Genomic DNA, 22,658 nt, shown 5'->3' on the forward strand with positions numbered 1-22,658 from the left:
AATAGAAACCAGAAAAACAGTAGAACAGATTGACAAAACCAGAAGCTGGTTGTTTGAAAGAATTAAAAGATCGATAAACCTCTGGCCAGACTTATCAAAAAGAAAAGAGAAAGGACCCAAATCAATAAAACCATGAATGAAAAGAAAGAGATCATGACTAACACCAAGGAAATAGAAACAATTATTAGAAATTATGATCAGCAAATATATGCCAAGAAATTAAGCAACCTGGAAGAAATGGATGCCTTCCTGGAAACTTATAAACTACCAAGACTGAAACAGGAAGAAATTGACAATCTGAATAGACCAATAACCAGCGAGGAAATTGAAGTAGTCATCAAAAACCTCCCCAAAAAAACAAGAGTCTAGGGCCAGATGGCTTCCCAGGGGAATTCTACCAAATGTTTAAAGAAGAAATGATACCTATCCTACTGAAGCTGTTTCAAAAAATAGAAACAGAAGGAAAACTTTCAAACTTGTCTATGAGGCCAGCATTACCTCGATCCCAAAACCAGGCAAAGAACCCATCAAAAAAGAGAATTACAGACCAATATCCCTGATGAACATAGATGCCAAAATTCTCAACAAGTTCCTAACTAATAGCATCCAACACTACATTAAAAGGATTATCCATCACGATCAGGTGGGATTTATTCCTGGGATGCAAGGGTGGTTCAACATTCGCAAATCAATCAATGTGATAGAACACATTAATAAAAGAAATGACAAGAAGCATATGATCCTCTCAATTGATACAGAAAAAGCATTTGACAAAATACAGCATCCTTTCCTGATTAAAACTCTTCAAAGTACAGGGATAGAGGGAACATACCTCAATATCACAAAAGCCACCTACAAAAAGCCCACAGCGAATATCATTCTCAATGGGGAAAAACTGAGAGCTTTTCCCTTAAGGTCAGGAACACAACAGAGATACCCACTCTCATCACTTTTGTTCAACATAGTACTAGAAGTCCTAGGCTCAGCAATAAGACAACAAAAAGAAATAAAAAGCATTAAATTGGCAAAGAAGAAGTCAAACTCTCTCTTTGCGTATGACATGATACTTTATGTGTAAAACTCAAAAGACTCCACCTCCAAGTTATTAGAACTCATACAGCAGTTCAGCAACATAGCAGGATACAATATCAATGCATAGAAATCAGTTGCATTTCTCTACATTAACAATGTGACTGAAGAAAGATAAATTAAGGAATCAATTCCATGTACAATAGCACCAAAATCCATAAGATACCTAGGAATAAACCTAACCAAAGAGGTAAAGGATATATACTCTAGAAACTACAGAACACCGATGAAAGAAATTGAGGAAGACGCAAAGAGATGGAAAAACATTCCATGCTCATGTATTGGAAGAATAAACATTGTGAAAATATCTATCCTGCCCAGAACAATCTACCCTTTCAATGCAATCCCTATCAAAATACCATGGACATTTTTCACAGAGCTGGAACAAACAATCCTAAAATTTGTATGGAACCAGAAGGACCCTGAATTACCAGGGGATTGTTGAAAAAGAAAACCAAAGCTGGGAGTGTCACAATGCCTGAATTCAAGATATATTACAAAGTTGTGATCATCAAGACAGCATGGTACTAGCACAAAAAAGACACATAGATCAGTGGAACAGAATAGAGAGCCCAGAAATGGACCCTCAACTCTATGGTCAACTAATCTTCGACAAATCAAGAAAGCACATCCATTCGAAAAAGTCTCTTCAATAAATGCTGCTGGGAAAACTGGACAATCACATGCAGAAGAATGAAGTAGACCATTCTCTTACACCATATACAAAGATAAACTCAAAATGGATGAAAGCCCAAAATATGAAACAGTAATCCATCAAAATCGTAGAAGAGAACATAGGCAGTAACCTCTTCGACATTGGCCACAGTGACCTCTTTCAATACATGTCTCTAAAGACAAGGGAAACAAAAGCAAAAATGAACTTTTGGGATTTCATGAAGATAAAAAGCTTTTGCACAGCAAAGGAAACAGTCAACAAAACTAAAAGGCAACCAATGGAATGGGAGAAGATATTTGCAAATGACATTACAGATAAAGGGCTGATATCCAAGGTCTATAAAGAACTTTTTTTTTTTTTAATGATTTTTTATTATATTATGTTAGTCACCATACAGTACATCCCCGGTTTCCGATGTAAGGCTCGATGATTCATTAGTTGTGTATAACACCCAGTGCACCATGCAATACGTGCCCTCCTTACTACCCATCACCGGTCTATCCCATTCCCCCACCCCCCTCCCCTCTGAAGTCCTCAGTTTGTTTCTCATAGTCCATAGTCTCTCATGTTTCATTCCCCCTTCTGATTACCCCTTCTTTATCCCTTCTTCCCCTACTGATCATCCTAGTTCTTATAAAACTCCATAGATGAGAGAAATCATATGATAGTTGTCTTTCTCTGCTTTTCAATTTATTTCACTTCTTAGCATTAATATTCCCCTCCAGTGCCGTCCATGTTGTAGCAAATGTTGAGAACTCATTCTTTCTGATAGCTGAGTAATATTCCATTGTATATATGGACCACAACTTCTTAATCCAGTCATCTGTTGAAGAAGTATCTCAGCTCCTTCCCCACGATTTAGCTATTGTGGACATTGCTGCTATGAACAGATTAAAGTGCATGGTGGCCCTTCTTCACTAATGCCTGTATCTTTGGGGTAAATACCTAGTAGTGCAATGGCTGGATCATAGGTGCCTCAATTTTTAACTTTTTAAGGACCTCCACACTGTTTTCCTTTAGAGGGCTGGGTAAATTAACTTGCATTCCCCACCTACAACAATGTAGGAGGGATCCCCTTCTCCACATCCTCTCCAACAATTGTTGTTTCTGCCTTGTCTATTTTTGCCATTCTAACTGGCGTAAGTGTATCTCAGTGTGGTTTTGATTTGAATTTCCCTTGATGGCTAATGATTTTGAACATTTTTTCATGTGTCTTCTGTTAGCCATTTGTATGTCTTCATTGGAAAAGTGTCTGTTCATATCTTCTCTTCCCATTTTTGATTTATTTATTTGTTTTCGTGTATTGAGTTTGAGAAGTTCTTTTAGATCTTGGATACCAGCCTTTATCTGTAGTGTCATTTGCAAATATTTCTCCCATTCCGTGGTTCCTTTTTTTGACTGTTTCCTTGCTGTGCAGAAACTTTATCTTGATGAGTCCCAAAAGTTCATTTTTTCTTTGTTTCTCTGCCTTTGGAGGATGTGTCATGAAAAGGTTGCTTTGGCGATGTCGTAAGAGGTTTTGCCTATGTTCTCCTTAGATTTTGATGACTCGTCTCACATTGAGGTTCTTCATCCATTTGGAGTTTATCTTTGTGTATGTGAGATAGTGTGGTCGGTCTCTCATTCTTCTGCATGTAGTGTCCAATTTTCCCAGCACCATTTATTGAAGAGACTGTCTTTTCCCACGGATGTTTTTTCTGCTTTTCAAAATTAGTTGACCCAAAGAGCAGGGTCCATTTCTGGGCTCTCTATTCTGTTCCCATTGGTCTGGCATGTGTCTGTTTTTGTGCCAGTACATGCTGTCTTTGTGATCACAGCTTTGTAGTAAGCTCGAACTGCGCATTGTGATGCCCCAGCTTTGTTTTTCCTTTTCAACATTCCTTGGATTCGGGTCCTTTTCTGTTCCATACAAATTTAGGATGTTTGTTCCAGCTTTGAAAATGTCCTTGGTATTTTGATCGGGATGCATTGAAAGTGTAGATTGCTCTGGGTAGATGACATTTTAACTATGTTATTCTTCTATCCATGAGCATGGAATTTTTCCATCTTTTTTGTCTTCCTCAATGTCTTTCAAGAGTGTTCTTAGTTTCTAGAATATAGTCCTTTTATTCTTGGTTAAGTTATTCCAGGTAACTATGGTTTTTGGTGCTATTGTAAATGTGGATGATCCCTAATTTTCTTTCTTCGAGCCCATGTGGTATAGAAATGCAACTGATTTCTGAGCATTTATTTTGTATCCTGCCACATGTACTGAATTGCTATGTAATCTAATAATTTGGGAGTGTTCTTTGGGTTTTCCATAAAGTATCATGTCATCTGCAAAGAGAAGTTTTGACTTCTTTGCCAATTTGAATACCTTTATCTTTCTTTTTTGTGTCTGATTGCTGCTGCAAGGACTTCTAGTACTATGTGAATAATAGTGCGAGAGTGGGCATCCTTGTCGGTTCCTGATCTTAAGGGAAAGGCTTCCAGCTTTTCCCATTGAGAATAGATATTTGCTGTAGGCTTTTCATGATGGCTTTTGTGAATTGGAGAATGTATTCTATTCCTACACTTTGAAGGGTTTTAATCAGGAAAGGATGCTGTATTTTCAAATGCTTTTTCGCATCATTGAGAGGATCATATGGTTCCTGATCTTTTCTTGTTGATATGATGTATCACTTGACTGATTTGTGCGATATTGAACCACCTTGCATCCCAGGATGAATCCCACTTGATCGTGATGGATAATCCTTTTAATGTACTGTTGGATTCTATTAGAGTATCTTGTTGAGGATTTTGGCCCATATTCATTAGGGATATCTGGGTCTGTAATTCTCTCTTTTTGAGGGGGTTCTGCCTGGTTTGGGATCAGTAATATTGGCCTCATAGAATGAGTTTGGTAGTTTCCTTCTGTTTCTATTTTTGAAACTAGCTTTAGGAGAATAGGTATTATTTTCTTCCTTGAATGTTTGAGAATTCCCAGAGAAACCTCCGGCCCTGGAGTCTTGTTTTTGAAGGTTTTGATCACTACTTCAATTTCATAACTGGCTGTGTAAGAATCAATTTCTTCCGTTTCAATCTTGGTAGTTTATAGGTTTCCAGGAAGGATTCCATTCTTCCAGTTGCTTAATTTATTGGCATATAGTGTTGGATAACATAATTTCTAATAATTTCATTCTGGTGTCGTCAGACCTCTCCTTTTTCATTCATTTTAATAAATGGGTCCCTTCTCTTTTCTTTGATGTCTTGCCAGTGGGTTTCAATCTTTTATTCTCTCAAAGAACACAGCTTCTAGTTGTTGATCTGCTCTACTGTTTCTGGTTTCTTCAATTGATTGATTTCCGCCTCAATCTTTCAATGTTCGCCTGCGTGGATGGGCCTGTCCTCTCTCCGTCCAGCTTCTTAGGTGAGAAGTATAAAACTGCATTTTAGATTTTTTTTTCTTTTGAGTGAGGCTTGGATGGCTATGTTTTCCCTTAGGATCACTTTGGTATCCCATAGGTTTTGGACGTGTTTTTCATTCTCATTGGTCTCCATAAATTGTTTAATTGTTTTGATTTCCTGGTTTACATCATTCTAGCAGTGGGGGCTCTCTAGCTCCAAGTGTTTGAGTTTCTTCCAAATTTTCTTGTGGTTGAGTTCACCCCCAAGCGCGTGGTCTGAGAATATGCAGGGATACTCTAATCTTTTTTGGTATCAGGTTGAGACCTGTTTTGTGCCCAGATGGTCTATTCTGAGAAGTTCCATGGTGCAATAGAATAGAATGAGTATTCTGTTGGTTCTGGGTGTGTAGCATGTTCTAGTTATATCTATGAGAGTCCAACTCAGCCGAGTATGTGTTCATTCAAAGCTCTTGATTCTTGTGTTGATTTTGCCAGTGTCTGTTCATTTCTGTAGTGGAGGTTGGGGTCCTGCACAACGTATTTTTATATTAGTCTCTTTTATGTGAGCCTAACAGGGATAAGAAGAAGAGGTTAGGTGGCTGATGGGACTCGTCCATCGATCCCCCTGCGGGCAAGCTGTTAACGACTCGCACTAGCCGCAAGTATATTTATAAATTGTCTATATCCACTTGTTGAATACTCCTTCAAGAATATATATAGTGCCCTTCTTCATCTCTAACTATAGCTCTGTAGTTTGCAATACCTAATCTTTCTGATAATGAGAATTGCTATCCTCAGCTTTCTTTGAGGCCATTTGGCAGTGAAAGTTCCTGCATCCCTTCACCTTCAGTCTTAATGTACCATTCTGGTTCTGAAATGAAGTTCTTGTAGACAGCAAATGGATGGTCATTTCTTTTATCCAACCTGCAACACCTGGGCTTTTATGACTATTTGGGTTCCCATTCACATATGAGAGCTGATTATCTGAGAGATGATGATTTTAATGTGTCATGTTGCCGTAAAGTCTTTAGTTTTATTGCTGTAGACTTTCTGTTCTGTATCACTCTTGGGTCCTTTTACTTTATAGAACCCCTGTAATATCTCTTGTAGCTGGCGTTTCGTAGCTTACAATAATCTGGTTAGTGCAGCTTGGAAGCCGATCATGTCTTATTCCTAATTCTGAATGACAGCCTTGCTGGATAAAGGTCCTTGGCTGCATGTTCTTCTACTTGAAGTGCTCTTTAAAGTCTCCAGCTTTTTTCTGGCATTGCCAGGTCCTGTGGACAGGTCTGACTATTTCGATGCTCTGCGGTACTGAGTGAATTTCTTTCCGCCCTGGCCGCTTTCAAATTATTATCCTTTGCACCATTATTTGCTAAATTGACTATATGATGTGTGGTAGGTTGTTGTCAGGTTGATTTGGGAGGGGTCCTCCTCCTGCTTGGACACAATGCTTTTTCTTCATCAGATTAGGGAAGTTCTTCAGTACTACATTTTTCAGAAATCTATTCCTTCTAGACTTCGTTTTCTCCACCCCTCGGGGGATGCCAATTCTGACATTGGATCGTCATGATCAATTCCCTTGTAATCTCTTGACAGGTGGAGCGGTTTTTCAGCCATCTTCATTTCATTCTTTTCCTCTATCATACCTCATCCTCTCAATTCACTAACTTTCCTGCCTCTTTGGAATTCTGGCTGTCGGAGCCCAGTGTTAGCCTGCATTTCCACATAGAATTCTTAATTTCCTCTCAGATTCATCTCTCATTTCTGTCTTTAGGATTCTACCATATTCTCAGTAACTTGTTATACTTTTTTCAAGTTCTAGTCATCATTTTGACCATTGTTACTCTGAAATTCCATTTCTGATAATTTGGTTACATCATATCCATTATTCTTGTGGCAGAGGCCACAGCTCTCACTGTTCCTTTGCTGGGGATTCCTCCTCCTTGTATTCTGATAAATGTTATGGGAGTACTAGAGCCAAATTAATATGACATAGTCAGCCGTGTCTCCCTATGCTTCATAGGGACTCTTAAGGATGTGGGCTTCTTCTTTAAAGATTTTATTTATTTATTTATTTATGGGCAGCCAAACCAGCGAGAGAGGTGGAACAGAAGCAGGGGAGTGGGAGAGAAGAAGCAGACTCCCAGCGGAGGAGCCCTGATGAGGGACTCCTTTCCTCGGAACGCCGGACGCCGCCTAAGCCGAGACAGGCGCTCAATGACTGCACCACCCTCGGCGCCCGGTTGTGGGCTTCTTGATTTTTCAGCCTGCCTTCTGGGAGGGGCCTGTCACGGCCGATACTCAGGCAGCCCTGTTTGGGTAGAGTCCCGTGTGCTCCCCAAGTAGGGGATGGGGATGGGCACTCTCTGAGCCGGTATTTCCAGGCTTTTTGTTCTCTATGGCTTTCTCGGCGGCTTGTTGTGCCTCCTCTGAGAGTCAGAGCAGCAGTGGCCAAATTTCAGCCTCTGTCACGGAACAGAGGGATCGCGGCCCGTTCTCTACTAATGTTCTGGCCACTTTAACTCTGTCTCTGTTGGTGCTGCTCAACCCTGCAGCGTCCCGGGATGTGCGCCCCACACCCGGCGTCCCAGCCCTCACTTCCAGGGCCGGCGCGTCTCTGTCCTTTGTTTTTCTAATGCCGCCAGCCGCCAGCCGCCCCGCGCGCGCGCTCCAGAAGCTCCCGGTCTCAGTCTGGATCCAGTGAGCGCACCGGGATTCCGGGGTTCCGCGAGATGCCTGGTGGCGCACGCACCCGGCTCACGGTCTCAGTCTGCTGTTTTGCGGGTGCCGTCCGCGAGCCCCGCCCGCTCTCCCGTGCAAGTGGCTACCGCTTCCCGGCGCCCGAACGCGGCGGCTCCCTCCCCCTTCCGTTTATCTTCTGATATCTGTGCACAGTTTCATGGCTCCCCGCTTCATACCTCAATACTCAGCACTGGAGATGTTCATTTGTAGAGATCCAGATGCGTCTTCCTGCGTCTCAGGCTGGTTCCGTGGTTGTTTAGGCTGGTCTGGTACCTATCCCACTCGACTCGGAGGACCGGCTGAAAAAGGTGTCTCCTACTCCTCCGCCATCTTAACTCCCTCCATTAGTGTTCTAACTCCCTCCATTAGTGTTCGTAAGCTCCTACTTCATTCACGCACACAGCTTCTTTGCCGACCTTCCAGGTAGTGAAGTACTAGAGGATTTAGCAGAAAGAAATCATTCAGGAATCTTTCTTAGACCATGAAGTTCTGTTTTCAATCAGATCCAAGAAGCTCAGTCAACTCCAAGCAGGAAAAATACATCCAAAAGCTCATCATAGTCGAATTGCTAAAAAATGATGATGGAGACTGAGAAGTCCCATGATCTGCCATCTGCAAATGGAGAACCAGGAAAGCCAGTGGTTTAATGTTTCAGTCTGAAGGCCTGAGAATTGGAAGGCCAGCGGTATAAATCTCAGTCTCAGTCAGAAGGCGTGAAAACCAGGAACACCTGAATCTGTGATGCCTGGCATCGGGCCCAGCGACGACCTGCTCCTGCCCCTGACCCGCGCAGTCACATCTATAAAGAACTTCTTAAACTCAACACCTCCCAAAAAATAATAATAATCCAGTTAAGAAATGGGCAGAAGACATGAACAGACACTTCTCCAAAGAGGACATACAAATGGCTAACAGATACATGAAAAAATGTTCAGCATCATTAGCCATCAGCAAAATACAAGTCAAAACCATAATGAGATATGACCTTATACCAGTTAGAATGGCAAAAATTAATAAGTCAGGAAACAATAGATGTTGGTGAGGATGTGGAGAAGGGGGAACCCTCTTCCACAGTTCATGGGAAGGCAAGCTGGTACAGCCACTTTGGAAAACAGTATGGAGGTTCCTCAAAAAGTTAAAAGTAGAGCTACCCTATGACCCAGTAATTTCACTACCAGGTAGTCACCCCAAAGATACAGACATAGTGAAAAGAAGGAGCACCTGCACCCCAATGTTCATAGCAGTAATGTCCACAATAGCCAAACTGTGGAAGGAGCCAAGACGCCCTTCAACAGATGACTGGATTAAGAGGATGTGGTCCATATACACAATGGAATATTACTCAGCCATCTGAAAGAATGAATATCCACCATTTGCATTGACATGGATGGAACTGGAGGGGATTATGCTAAGTGAAATAAGTCAAACAGAGAAAGACAATTATCATATGGTTTCAACTCATATGTGGAACACCAGGAATAACACAGAGGACCACAGGGGAAGGGAGGGAGAACTGAAGGGGGAGAATTCAGAAAGGGAGACAAACCATGAGAGACTCTGGACTCTGGGAAACAAACTGAGGGTTACAGAAGGGAGTGGGTAGGGGGATGGGTAACCGGGTGATGGGTATTAAGGAGGGCACATGATGTGATGAGCACTGGGTGTTATAAGCAACTAATGAATCAGTGAACACGACATCAAAAAGTAATGTTGTACCATATGCTGGCTATTTGAACATGATAACAAAAAATAAAAACATAAAAAATAAATAAAACTAAGGAAAAGAGGGGTGCCTGGATGGCTCAGTCATTGGGCGTCTGCCTTCGGCTCAGGGCATGATCCCAGGGTCCTGGGATCGAGCTCCACATTGGGCTCCTCCACTGGGAGCCTGCTTCTTCCTCTCCCACTCCCCCAGCTTGTGTTCTCTCTCTCACTGGCTGTCTCTCTGTCAAATAAATAAATAAAATCTTAAAAAAAAAAAACTGAGAAGAAGAAAGAATTTAAATCAATAAATACAAAATGTTTTTAATTTTCTGAATTTTCAACCACCTATAATAAACATGAATTCTTTTATTAGAAAATAAAACTGTTACAAAAATTAAAAATAAATAAGTTGTTGCTACAAAACTGCAACATAATATATAGTTTACTAGTTCTGTTATAGTCATAAAGATAGGAGTGGGTGATAATGGTGATATGGGCGAAAGAAAACAACAAATCTGGGTAAAAAAAGACATGAGGGAAAGGAGATTTAGAGAGAGTAAGAAGAGAAAAAGAAATACAGAAGTTCTCTATTAAATGAGTTAGTTATATGAGGTCACCAAAAGGAATATTTCCTCTGACTAAGGTTCTATAATGAGAACCACTTCATTTGGATGATGACATTGTCCTGGTGTCTTCAAGCCAGAGGTAAAGGAGATGCTCACATTCTCTGTATAAAGGCACCGTCAGCAAGATTTTGCTGTCCCACCCTGGACCAGAGGAATCCTGGAGTGATGGTCTTCACCCTGGATGGAGGAGTGTTCACTCCCACTTGTCCACACCTGGATGGCAGGGAGCCAAGATGCTGGCATCTGGCAGCCGGCATCTATCACTACCAAAAAGGCTCAAAGACAATGGTCAACTCAGGCTTTTCTTCTTGAAGTGTTTCTAATGCACATTTTGTATCATAATTGAAATACAGTCCACACAACCTGTAAGAGCAATTGACAGCTTTGTGTTATATTCTTCAAAGAACAGTCTCAGAGTTTTTGACTTAAAAATCTCATCTCCTTACTTCTCTTAACCTAACACACTTCTAAACTGTCCAATGTTACACTTCATGCGTAATGTGTTCCTGTTATATTTTTAACCTTCAAGTTTGGAAATGTTTAAACATGTAAATTTAGAGAGAATGGTAATGAATTCCCATGCTTATTATCCAGATTTGATGATTAATAAGCCATAGCCAGGAAGGCCTATGTGGCTCAGTCAGTTAACTTCTGCCTTCGGCTCAGGTCATGATCCCAGGGTCCTGGGATCGAGTGCCATGTCATCGGGCTCCCTGCTCAGCGGGGAGTCTGCTTCTCCCTCTCCCTCTGCCCCCTCCCCTGCTCACGCTCTCTCACTCTTGCTCACTCACTCAATCTCTCTCTCTCAAATAAATAAATAAAATATTTTTTAAAAAATAAATTTAAAAAAATAACTCATGGCCAATCTCGTTTCATCTATTGCCCACCTACTCCTCACATCAATGGATTTTACAAACACAGCATTGCGTGCATCTATAAATATTGCAGTATGTGACACTAAATGAAGGTTTTAAAAAACACAACCACAATGCCATTATCACACCTAGAAAGTCAACAGTGACTCCTTAATATCAACATATGTCCAGTCAGTGTTTAAATTTCCTCAATTGGCTGATACATTTTTTATAATAGGTTCATTTAGTCAGGAGCCATTGCAACTGTTTTGTATGCCTCTCAGGTCTTCTCTGATATATAATTTCTTCCCTCTTGTCTCTTTGTTTTTTTCTTAAGTTTCCCTCGCAACTTAGCTAAGAAATGATACCATTTGTCCTGCACCATTTCTAACAATCTTGATTTGGTTGTGTTATGGATTGAACATTTGTGTTTCTTCAAAATTCATACATTAAAGCCCTAATCCTCCATGTGATGGTATTTGAAATGGGGCATTTGAGATATAATTAGGGTTAGATGAGGTCATGGGGGTGGATCATCATGATCAGTGCCCTTCTGGTAAGAGATGCCAGGGCACACACTGTCCCTGTCTCTGTCTCTCTGTTCCCTGGAGGGACATGGGAAGAAGGCAGCCATCTGCAAGCCTGGAAGAAAGCTTTCACCAGAACTTGATTCAGTTGGCACTGTGATCTTAGACTTCCTATATTCAAAAGTGTGAGTAATAAACGCCTGTTGTTTAAGGCACCCAGAGCTAATGAGTCAGGTTGATCGCATCCAGAGGTTCCTCCGTCTGTTTGAAGCCTGTACCTCACCTGCAGATTGTCCCTCAGTGCTGGGTTAGGGACTCCACATACAGTAATGTCTCAGCTTCATCTTGGCCTACCCTTCCCTTGTCCTTCTATTTCTTTTCATTCTGAGAATGTTGGCTTTTCTTGAAGCACCTATGCTCCACTGTGTCTGCATAAGGATGCAAATTTCTGTTTATTTGAACCTGCATTCCAGATGGTTCTCAGCCTTGAGGTCATGACCAAGAACAGAAGCCCCAGGACTAATTTTATATCATTTGGGTAAGATATAGGTAATAAATAAACAAGAAAGTGTTATAGCAGGCATATATGATGGTAATCACACTATGGAGGAAAATAAGGAAGAAGGGGGGGAATATGCTGGACAGCTATTTTCAGTAGGGTGGTCAGAGACAGACACACAGAAGAAGACCTCTAAGCAGAGGATTTAAGGATACATGCGAAGACACATGGGTATCAAAGGGGAGAGAGGTCGAGGCAGAGGGAACAGGAAATGCTACGTTCTGGAGGTGACCGTATTTTTGCAAAACTGCAAGATGCTCAGTGTGTGTGGAGCAGAAGGAACATGGATTAGGAGACAATAAATTTGTAGAAGCAGCAGAAGCCGGATCACAGGAGGCCTTAGGCACTGCCATGGGTTTGTGGATCTTACTTTGAGTGTGATAGAAAGTCACTAGAGCATGTGGGTAGGAATGATATGATCGCTTGCTCCTGTTTTAGCTGCACCCTCCATCTGCCATGGTCAGGATAATAATAGATGCAGAGTAGCCTGGCAGATGCCACCAGAACAATCCAGACAAGAGGGGACAGTGGCTTGAACCAGGGTAGGAGTCATGGAGCCAGAAGTCAAGAAGAGGTCAGCAAGCAGGCATGTTATGGAAGCAGAGCTAACAGGACATGTCAATGAGTTGGACGTGTGCATAAGAAAAAGCAGGTGTCAAAGATGACATAGAGTGGGGTTTTTTTGTTTTTGTGTGGGGTTTTTTGGCCTGAGCAATTCTCACTAAGCAACCACTGACCGAGATGAGGAAGAAGCAGGTTTCAGGTAGGCAGGTTCGGATTTGGACACGTAAGGTTTAGCACGTTTATTAGACATACAAATGGAAAGGTCAGACTAGCATTTGGACATGGAATTCATGCAGGTATAAATTGGCTGCACAGCATATATATGGTAAAGCCAGAACACTGGATGATGTCAACACAGGATAAAGTATAGAGAAGAAGAATTAGCTGAATGATTGAGTGCTGGGGATTCACCATGTGCAGGTCAGGATGATAAAGAGAATCCACAAAGGAGACTGAGCACAAATAGCAAATGAAGGAGAAGAAAATCCAGTGTGGAGAAGGTGTGGCCCCTAAAGCCAAGTGAGGGAAAGTTCTTCCACAGAGAATGTGATTGTCAGGGCTGACAAAGGTACAGGACTCATTAGGAAGCTCTTGCTGGAGAGGTAATGAATACCAGTGGTATCACTAATAATGAAACCCAACACAATGCACATAAGCTGGTTTATGGAATGTCTAATCTTGATGTTTCTGGAACTCTCTTTTCCTATTTAAAAATCCCAAGAATACCCCACTGTGCAGAGACCTTTGCAATTAAGAGGAACCATGGACTGCTCTAGGTCTACAAAGTACGTATGGTTCCTTGAGGGGCCATGTAATTCTATTTGGCCACTTTCATTGGGACTTTCATGTCTTTCATATTCCTGAAACTTTTCAGCCCCAACTGAACCTTAATTGTTCTAACTGTCTGGATGAAGTTGAATATGTGGTTTGTGACTCATTAAAAAAGTCTGCAACAACAGGCTCAGGCCCAACCTCGGTTTGAATACAAATGAAGCCATCCTGGGTTTTGATAACTGGTCAAACTGTCCTTAGTACTCTGAACCCTACCACGTAAATCTGAGCAGAGCACACTTACTTTAGGCTTTTTAGGAGGCAGCCCTGCTGTTTTAGCACCTCACAGAGCAGCATGACCCCTAGATCACCCAGGTCATTACTGCCCAGGCTCAGCTCCCGCAGACTCTTGTTGGAGGTCAAAAGTGTGGAAAGATCCCAGCAACAGTGTGAGGTGAGGCTACAGCCATCTAATCTGCAAGAAAGAGGGTGATTGAAAGAAAATGCCTCCTTAACTATCCCCCCAGTCCCCCAGATCTCAGCCTGCAATGTTGCAAATGCACAAAAAGCACAGGATTAATGAACTTGGAACAATTTTGTGTGCTCATGGTTATTCTTTTCCCCTTTTCAGATGAAAATATTTTTTCTAGTCTATTGGATTGTGCAGATCAAATTAGTAATAGTAGTTTGTGAATTGATTTTTTCCAAATTCTATGCCTCTCTCCAAATTTCCCTAAAACACAATTGCTATATCACCCTATTATTTTGTGGTGAAAGGAAATCTAGTATTTACCTTTACACCACCAAGAGGTAGAACTCCTCCCAGTCCCATGATCCTGTAATAAGTCATCACTTCTCAGATAAAAATCATCCCATAATCATTCCCCTCACCTTAGCCACCATGTATCCCCATCATTGTAATTAAACTAAGGGACTTACTCCAATATCTGAAGCTTGCAGTTGGGGTGCAAGAGACCCTCACAGAGTAGCTTCACCCCCGTGTCTCCAAGAGCATTGCCCCGAAGATAAAGGTGTGTGAGCTTCTGGTTAGTGCTGAGCACTGAGGACAGAGCTGGACAGCAACCTGATGTAAGGCCAGAATTCATCAACCTGGAGAAGGAACAAGGAAATGGTGTCTCAATGTTCAGCCCTTCTTGAACATTGTACAACTATCCTAGAACAGGAATCTCATCTTATCTAAAAAGTGCATCCTTTGGGCACTTGGGTAGCTCAGTTGAAGTGTCTGCCTTCGGCTCTGGTTGTGGTCCCAGGGTCCTGCGATAGAACCCCACATCGGGCTTCCTAGGGGCTTAGAGGGGAGTCTGCTTCTCCCTCTCTGTGCCTCCCACCCCAAGCTTGTGCGCTCTCTCTCTCTCTCTCTCTCTCTCAAATAAATGAAATCTTAAAAAAAAATCTGCATCCTTTTCCTTCAAGGTCAGGAGCCAGCATCTTGGACACAATCCAGGAGAGCATGACTCCTTGTCTCTGGACCCATAACAGAGACAAATAATCATCACAGCAGATACTTTGCTGGGATTGGCGGAAGAGACAGAGCAAAAGCAAATTGATTCAGATTCCTTCCACATTCTTCTTCTTTCTTACACATAATCCCTCTGCCATGCATGCTCCTGACCACTGCATCTTCCAGAAATACATCCCAGATTATCCTTCACTGATAATTCTGACAACATTGCAAAGACTTGCCTTACTGGATTCTCACATTAATTGAGCAAGGTGGTAGTGCAGCTATAACTATTATGTATCTTTTGCATATTCGAAATCTGAGGTTTATCAAATCCTATGTTTCTCTTAAGGTCAAAGAGCAAGTGTTTACTGAGGAGGGACCTGGACTTAAGCATTATAGGGCCATCCCTCCTCTGTGGCCCTTCTATCCATATCACTCTTCCTTTTGAACTGGAAGGGGGCCCTCAGAGCATAGAGCTCTAGATTTGTATTACACTCAGTGGGACTAAGATGTTTGGTATGCTGCACTTTGGTCAAGTTGATTATATTCTCTCCCCCAACAGGAGCATGAGGGCTCTGGGGTAGGGAGCTGCATCCCTCTAGCATAGAAGCTCAGAGGGGAGTATACAGTATGCTGAAAGCCACGTGTGCTAGGCCTTCAACAAAACCTTGAATTAACAACATCTCATGCAATCACATTCCTTCCTGCCAGAATCCTTAACAATGACATGTTTTTAAGCTCCAACATGTCTTAGAATCAGGAAAAATAGAAACATAGAAAGTAGCACCAGCAGGTTATCAAAAGAAAACAGAAGTACTTCTCTACTTACTGGTTTCTATCTGGCCAGTCAAGGATGAATCATAATTTTTTTTAAAAATTGAATACGGTGACTGACATAATATAATAAAAAATTATTATAAAAAAATTTTTAAAAATTGAATATGCAAGACAAAGAGGGGAATAAAACCCAAGATGGATGAGTAAAATAACAAGGCAAGGCTTCTAGTAAGAACTTTATTTCCAACTGAGAATAATTTCATCAGACATTCCTTAATTAACATGGAGAAGGTATTTGCAAGCTTATTAACTGTTATGAACCAAAGGTTTGTGTCGTCTTGAAATCATATGTTGAAATGTTAACCCTCATTGTGATGGTAGGATGTGCAGCCTTTAAGAGGTAATTAGGTCTTCAGGGTGGAGTCTTCATGATGGGATTAGTGCCCCAATAAAACAGACCCCAAAGAGTTCCTTTGCCCCTACTGCCATGTGAGGACACAACAAGAAGGTGGCTGTCTGAAAGCCAAGAACCAGATGATCTACAGGCACCTTGATCTTGGGCTTCCAGCCTCCAGAACTGTGAAATGTGTTTGTTGTTTGAGTCACCCAGACAATGATATTTTTGTTACAGCAGCCTGAACAGCCTGGATGAAGATGAAGAACAGCAAAGATGAAGACCATTCCAGAAGACTGAAGACAGTCAACCAAAAGGAAAGGAAAAAAATTATTTTGTAAGTTACAAAATGGCAAGCTTTGCCATCATTTCCAGAAAAGGACTAGAAGGGATTATGAACAGATGTTTGAGTAGCAGTGCACCATGAGATGGCAACAGTTACAGGCACAAGGTGGTTTTGTTAAGAATAAGTCACATCTGAATTACCAAAATGTTAATTATCATTGAGATTGAGTGATGGGTGCATGGATTGCATAATGAAATGTTTAGGCAATCAAACAACCAAGTTCTACCAACCAATCCACTTGATTAGAGGGATGTAACCAACATCACATATCTTGGTCTCAACCAATCCATTCCACTCAGTTCCATTGTTACATTAATGTGTTTTTTTTAATTTACTAATGATATGCCTTATGTTATAAAAATGTATCACAAAGAAAATTGAGGAAGAAGAGTTAATATTCATTGAGTGTTTACTATATGTGCGGAAATAATGACTTACAATAGGATTATCTCATAGAATTACTATAAAACCAAGATGTAGGTACCATTTTTGTTCTTATGTTTAAATGGAAAAGCTGAGAATCAGGGAAATTACTTGAAAAATAAGAAGGAGCTTCCTAGATGGACTATGAGGGCAAGAGAGTTTTTTTCATACCAGGCAAAAGGAAAATGGTAAGCAAGGGAAGGAAGGGTAAAAGAGTTCACGTTTTTAGAACTAAAAACTTATTCAATATGACTCAGAATGGAATGAACTGTGTGGCAGAAGAAATGATCTAGAGTTGATCAGGGACAGCTTTGTGTATGATGCTAAGATAGCAACTACACTCTGACTTCAAAGAACTTTTGAAATTTTTTGAGAAAAAGCTCAATATTATCAAATCCACATTTTAGAAAATTCTTCTGGTGTTTTGCAAAAGAAAAAAGGAGGTAAAAGGAACTGAAAGTAAAGACAATCTAGGATTTTCCTCTTTTTACTGGCTAATCAGCCTCCTGGAAAGTCCCACGATTCAACAAGGCAGTAAAGAAAGGACAAGAAGGGGACAAAGGATGAGTGTGGAGAGTAAGTTATAAGAATTAAAGAATTTTGCAAATGCTCACCGTGTGGTGATATTACATAATATCAGAGGGGTGGGTAGTGCAAAATGCAACCAAAAATAGAGGCCTAAAGTTCAGGACATTTGGCCACACTTAACAAAATATAAAATGTCTAAAAGTTTTACCTCATTGGTTACATTTATAGGTATCCATCTCAAAAGAAATATCCACACATAAATAAAGTTATATATATAAATATGTTTTTCATAGTTACTTGTAATAATAAAAAAAGGAGAAATTCATTCAAAGGTTTATCATTCTGTGAGAACCTCAATAAATTACTGTAATGCATACTATGTCATACTATGCCCAAATCTGTAGATCTGTATATACGAGCACGGTAATAAATTCATGATAAATTTGAGAAGAAATCATAAGAAAGACTGCACAAAAAACTGCTAAAACTGACACATAAATTTAATAAAGTCACAGTATACAAAATCAATGTACAGACCTCTGTTGCATTTCTATACACCAAAAATGAAGTAGCAGAAAAAGAAATCAAGGCATTGATCCCATTTATAATTGCACCAAAAACAATAAGATACCTAGGAATAAACCTAACCAAAGAGGTAAAAGATCTGCACTCTGAAAACTGTAGAACACTTACAAAAGAAATTGAAGAGGACACAAAGAAATGGGGGGAAAATTCCATGCTAGTGAATTGAAAGAACAAGCATTGCTAAAATGCAAAGCATTCTACACATTTAAAGCAACCCCTATCAAAGTAACACCAGCATTCTTCAGAGAACTAGAACAATTTGATAATTTGCATGAAACCAGAAAAGACCCCGAATAGCCAAAGCAATCCTGAAAAAGAAAAGCAAAGCTTGAAGCATCACAATTCTGGACTTCAAGATATATTATAAAGCTGTAGTCATCAAGACAGTATGATACACAAAAACAGGCACATAGATCCATGGAACAGAATAGAGAACCTAGAAATGCACTCTCAACTCTATGGTCAACTAATCTTTGAGAAAGCACAAAAGAATATGCAATGGAAAAAAAGACAGTCTCTTCAACAAATGGTGCTGGGAAAATTGGAAAGCCACATGCAGAAGAATGAAACTGGATCATTCTCTTACACCATACACAAAGATAAACCCAAAATGGATGAAAGACCTAAATGTGAGTCAGGAAACCACCAAAATCCTAGAAAGGAAAACAGGCAGCAACTTATTTGACCTCGCTAACAACAACTTCTTACTAGACCTATCTCCAGAGGCAAGGAAAACAAGGCAAAAATGAACTATTGGAACTTTATCAAGATAAAAAGCTTCTGCAGAGTGAAGGAAACAATCTACAAAACTAAAAGACAACCTAAAGTATGGGAGAAGATTTGCAAATGACGTATCTGATAAAGAGTATCCAAAATCTATAAAGAACTTATCAAACTTGACACCCAAAAAACAAATAACCCAGTTAAAAAAGTGGACAGAAGACATGAATAGACATTTTTCCAAAGAAGACATCCAGATGGCCAACAGACACATGAAAAGATGTTCGATGTTACCTTCAGGGAACTACAAATCAAAACCACACCTGTCAGAATGGCTAAAAAACACAGGAATCAACAGATGTTGGCAAGGATGTGGAGAAAGGGGGTCCCTCTTACACTGTTGGTGGGAGTGCAAGTTGGTATGGCCACTTTGGAAAACAGTGTGGAGATCCCTTAAAAGTTAAAAGTAGAGGGCACGTATTGCATGGTCTACTTTTAACTTTTAAGGGACCTCCACACTGTTTTCCAAAGTGGCCATACCAACTTGCACTCCCACCAACAGTGTAAGAGGGACCCCCCTTTCTCCACAGCCTCTCCAACATTGCATGGTGCACTGGGTGTTATACACAACTAATGAATCATGGAACTTTACATCAAAAACCAGGGATGTACTGTATGGTGACTAACATAATATAATAAAAAAATATTATTATAATAAAAAAATGTTTAAAAAGTTAAAAGTAGAGCTATCCTATAATCCAGCAATTGGGGTATTTACCCCAAAGATTCAGACATAGTGAAGAGAAGGGCCATATGCACCCCAATGTTCATAGCAGCATTGTCCACAGTAGCTAAATTGTGGAAAGAGCCGAGATGCCCTTCAACAGATGACTGGATTAAGAAGATGTGGTCCATATATACAATGGAATATTACTCAGCTATCAAAAAGGACAATTACCCAACATTTGCAGCAACATGGGCGGGACTGGAGGAGATTATGCTAAGTGAAATAAGTCAAGAAGAGAAAGACAATTATCATATGGTTTCACTCATTTATGGAACATAAGAAATAGCAGGGAGATTGGTAGGAGAAGGAAGGGAAGAATGAAGGGGGGGTAACAGAAGGGGGAATGAACTATGAGAGACTACGGACTCTGGAAAACAAACTGAGGGCTTCAGGTGGGGGGATAGACTGGTGATGGGTAGTAAGGAGGGCATGTATTGCATGGTGCAGTGGGTGTTACACGTAAGTAATGAATCATGGAACTTTACATCAAAAACTAGGGACGTATTGTGTGATGACTAACATAATATAATAAAAATTATTAAATTAAAAAAAAGAAACAAAACAGATGAACATAGAGGGGAAAAAAGAGAGAGGGAAGCAAAGCATAAGAGATTCTTAAATATAGAAAACAAACTGAGGGTTGATGGAGGGAGGTGGTTGGGGATGGGCTAATGGGTGGTGAGTATTAAGGAGAGCACTTGTTTTGATGAGCACTGAGTGTTGATGTAAGTGATGAATCACTGAATTCTACTCATGAAACCAATATTATGCTATTTGTTAACTATCAAGTATTTAAATTTTAAAATTGGATAAAAAAACAACTATAACCAACAAACTGGACAACCTAAAAGAAATGGAAAAATTCTTAGAAACATATAACCTACCAAAACTGAACAAAGAAGAAATAATCTGAACACACCTACTACTAGTAAGGAGATTGAACCAATATTCAAAAATTTCCCCACAAAGAAAGGCTCAGAACCGATGGCCTCATTGGTGAATTATATCAACATTTAAAGAATTAACAGCTATCCTTTTAAAACTTTCCCAAAAAATCAGAGAAAGGAACACTTCCAAAGTCATTTTTAAGACTAACATTACCCTGATACCAAACCAGATAGAACAATACAAGAAAACCAAAGGCCAGGGAGGGAGTTAAGATGGCGGAGGAGTAGGGGACCCCTTTTTCAGCCGGTCCCCTGAGTCGAGCTGGATAGGTACCAGACCAGCCTAAACAACCACGGAATCAGCCTGAGATGCAGGAAGATACATCTGGATCTCTACAAATGAACATCTCCTACGCTGAGTATGGAGGTACGAAGCGGGGAGCCGTGAAACCGCGCACAGATATTGGAAGAAAAACGGAAGGGGGAGGGAGCCGCCGTGTTCGGGAGCCGGGAAACGGCAGCCACCTGCACGGGGGAGCGGGCGGACTCACAGACGGCACCCCCAAGAGAGCGGACTGAGACCGGTGAACCGGGAGCGCGCCGCCAGGCATCTCGCGGAACACCGGAATTCCGGTGCGCTCACTGGATCCAGACTGAGACCGGGAGCTCCCGGAGCGTGCTCGGGGCAGCTGGCGGCTGGTGGGCCACCTGCACGGGGGAGCGGGCGGACTCGCGGTCGGCACCCGCGAAACAGCAGACTGAGACCCTGAACTGGGTGCGTGAGCCACCAGGCTTCTCACGGAACTCCGGAATCCTGGTGTGCTCACCAGGCATAGACTGAGACCCGGAGATCCAGAGATCCGGGAGCGCACAGGGGCGGCTGGCGGCTGGCGGGGTTAGAAACACAAAGGACAGAGACGCGCTGGCCCTGGAAGTGAGGGCTGGGACGCCGGCTGTGGGGCGCACATCCCGGGACGCTGCAGGGTTGAGCAGCACCAACAGTAACAGAGTTAAAGTGGCCAGAACATCAGTGGAGAATGGGCCGCAATCCCTCTGTTCTGTGACAATTCAGCCTCTGCTGATCTGTCTCCCAGAAGAGGCATAACAGACCGCCAGGGAAAGCCGCCAGAGAACAAAAGCCTGGAAATACCGGCTCAGAGAGTGCCCATCCCCATCCCCCCTCGCAGGGGACACGGAGAATCTACCCAAACAGGGTTGCCAGAGTACCGGCGCGAAGGGTCCCTCCCCCAGAACACAGAAGGCAGGCTGAAAAATCAAGAAGCCCACAACCTGGGGCGCCTGGGTGGCGCAGTCATTGAGCGCCTGTGTTCTGCTTAGGGCATGATCCCGGCGTTCTGGAAAGGAGTCCCTCATCGGGCTCCTCCACTGGGAGCCTGCTTCTTCCTCTCCCACACCCCTGCTTCTGTTCCCATTCTTGCTGACTGTCTGTCTCTCTCTCTCAGATAAATAAATGAATAAAATCTTTAAAGAAGAAGCCCACATCCCCAAGATTGTTATAAAACAAGGGGCACGGCCTGGGACCCAGTCAATAATTTGAGATCTGGACAACCCCGCAACCTCTCCTCATCAGAATGACAAGAAGGAGAAGCCCCCCCCCAGCAAAGAAAAGACAGTGAGTCTGTGGCCTCTGCCACAGAAATAATGGATATGGATGTAACCAAATTATCAGAAACGGAATTCAGAGTAACGATGGTCAAAATGATGAGTAGAATTGAAAAAAGTATTAACGAAAAGGTTACTGAGAATATAGAATCCCTAAGGACAGAAATGAGAGCGAATCTGACAGAAATTGAAAATTCTATAAGCCAAATGCAGGCAAAACTAGAGGCTCTGACGGCCAGGGTCACAGAAGCAGAGGAATGGGTTAGTGAATTGGAGGATGGGTTAATAGAGGAAAAAACCAAAATAGAAGCTGCTCTTAAAAAAATCCAAGCTAACGATTGTAGGTTACGGGAGTTACTGACTCAATGAAACGTTCCAATGTCAGAATCATCGGCATCCCCGAGGGGGTAGAGAAAAACAGAGGTCTAGAAGAGATATTTGAACAAATTGTAGCTGAAAACTTCCCTAATCTAGCGAGGGAAACAAACATTCGTGTCCAAGAGGCAGAGAGGACCCCTCCCAAGCTCAACCACGACAAACCTACGCCACATCACGTCATAGTGCAATTCGCAAATATGAGATCCAAGGATACAGTATTGAAAGCGGCCAGGGCAAAGAAATTTCTCACGTAACAAGGCAAAGG

The 22,658-nt window shown here is 41.6% G+C and overlaps 1 protein-coding gene across 5 annotated transcripts in view; it reads right to left on the bottom strand.

Moving 5' to 3' along the window:
• Positions 1-9,884: 9,884 nt before the first annotated feature.
• The window catches only part of NLRP3 (NLR family pyrin domain containing 3), a 48,067-nt gene continuing 35,293 nt past the window's right edge, over positions 9,885-22,658 (bottom strand). For all 5 annotated transcript variants that reach the window (XM_008712027.2, XM_040622689.1, XM_008712028.2 and 2 more), the window contains 3 exons: positions 14,420-14,590; positions 13,785-13,955; positions 9,885-10,568 (listed from right to left, as the gene is read on the bottom strand). In XM_008712027.2, the coding sequence (XP_008710249.1) occupies positions 10,469-10,568; positions 13,785-13,955; positions 14,420-14,590 (442 nt within the window). In that variant the 3' untranslated portion in view covers positions 9,885-10,468. The remainder of the gene's footprint in view (positions 10,569-13,784; positions 13,956-14,419; positions 14,591-22,658) is intronic.

Source organism: Ursus maritimus, unplaced genomic scaffold, assembly GCF_017311325.1.
Source record: "Ursus maritimus isolate PB19 unplaced genomic scaffold, ASM1731132v1 scaffold_5, whole genome shotgun sequence".
In the NCBI taxonomy this organism is placed as follows: domain Eukaryota; kingdom Metazoa; phylum Chordata; class Mammalia; order Carnivora; family Ursidae; genus Ursus; species Ursus maritimus.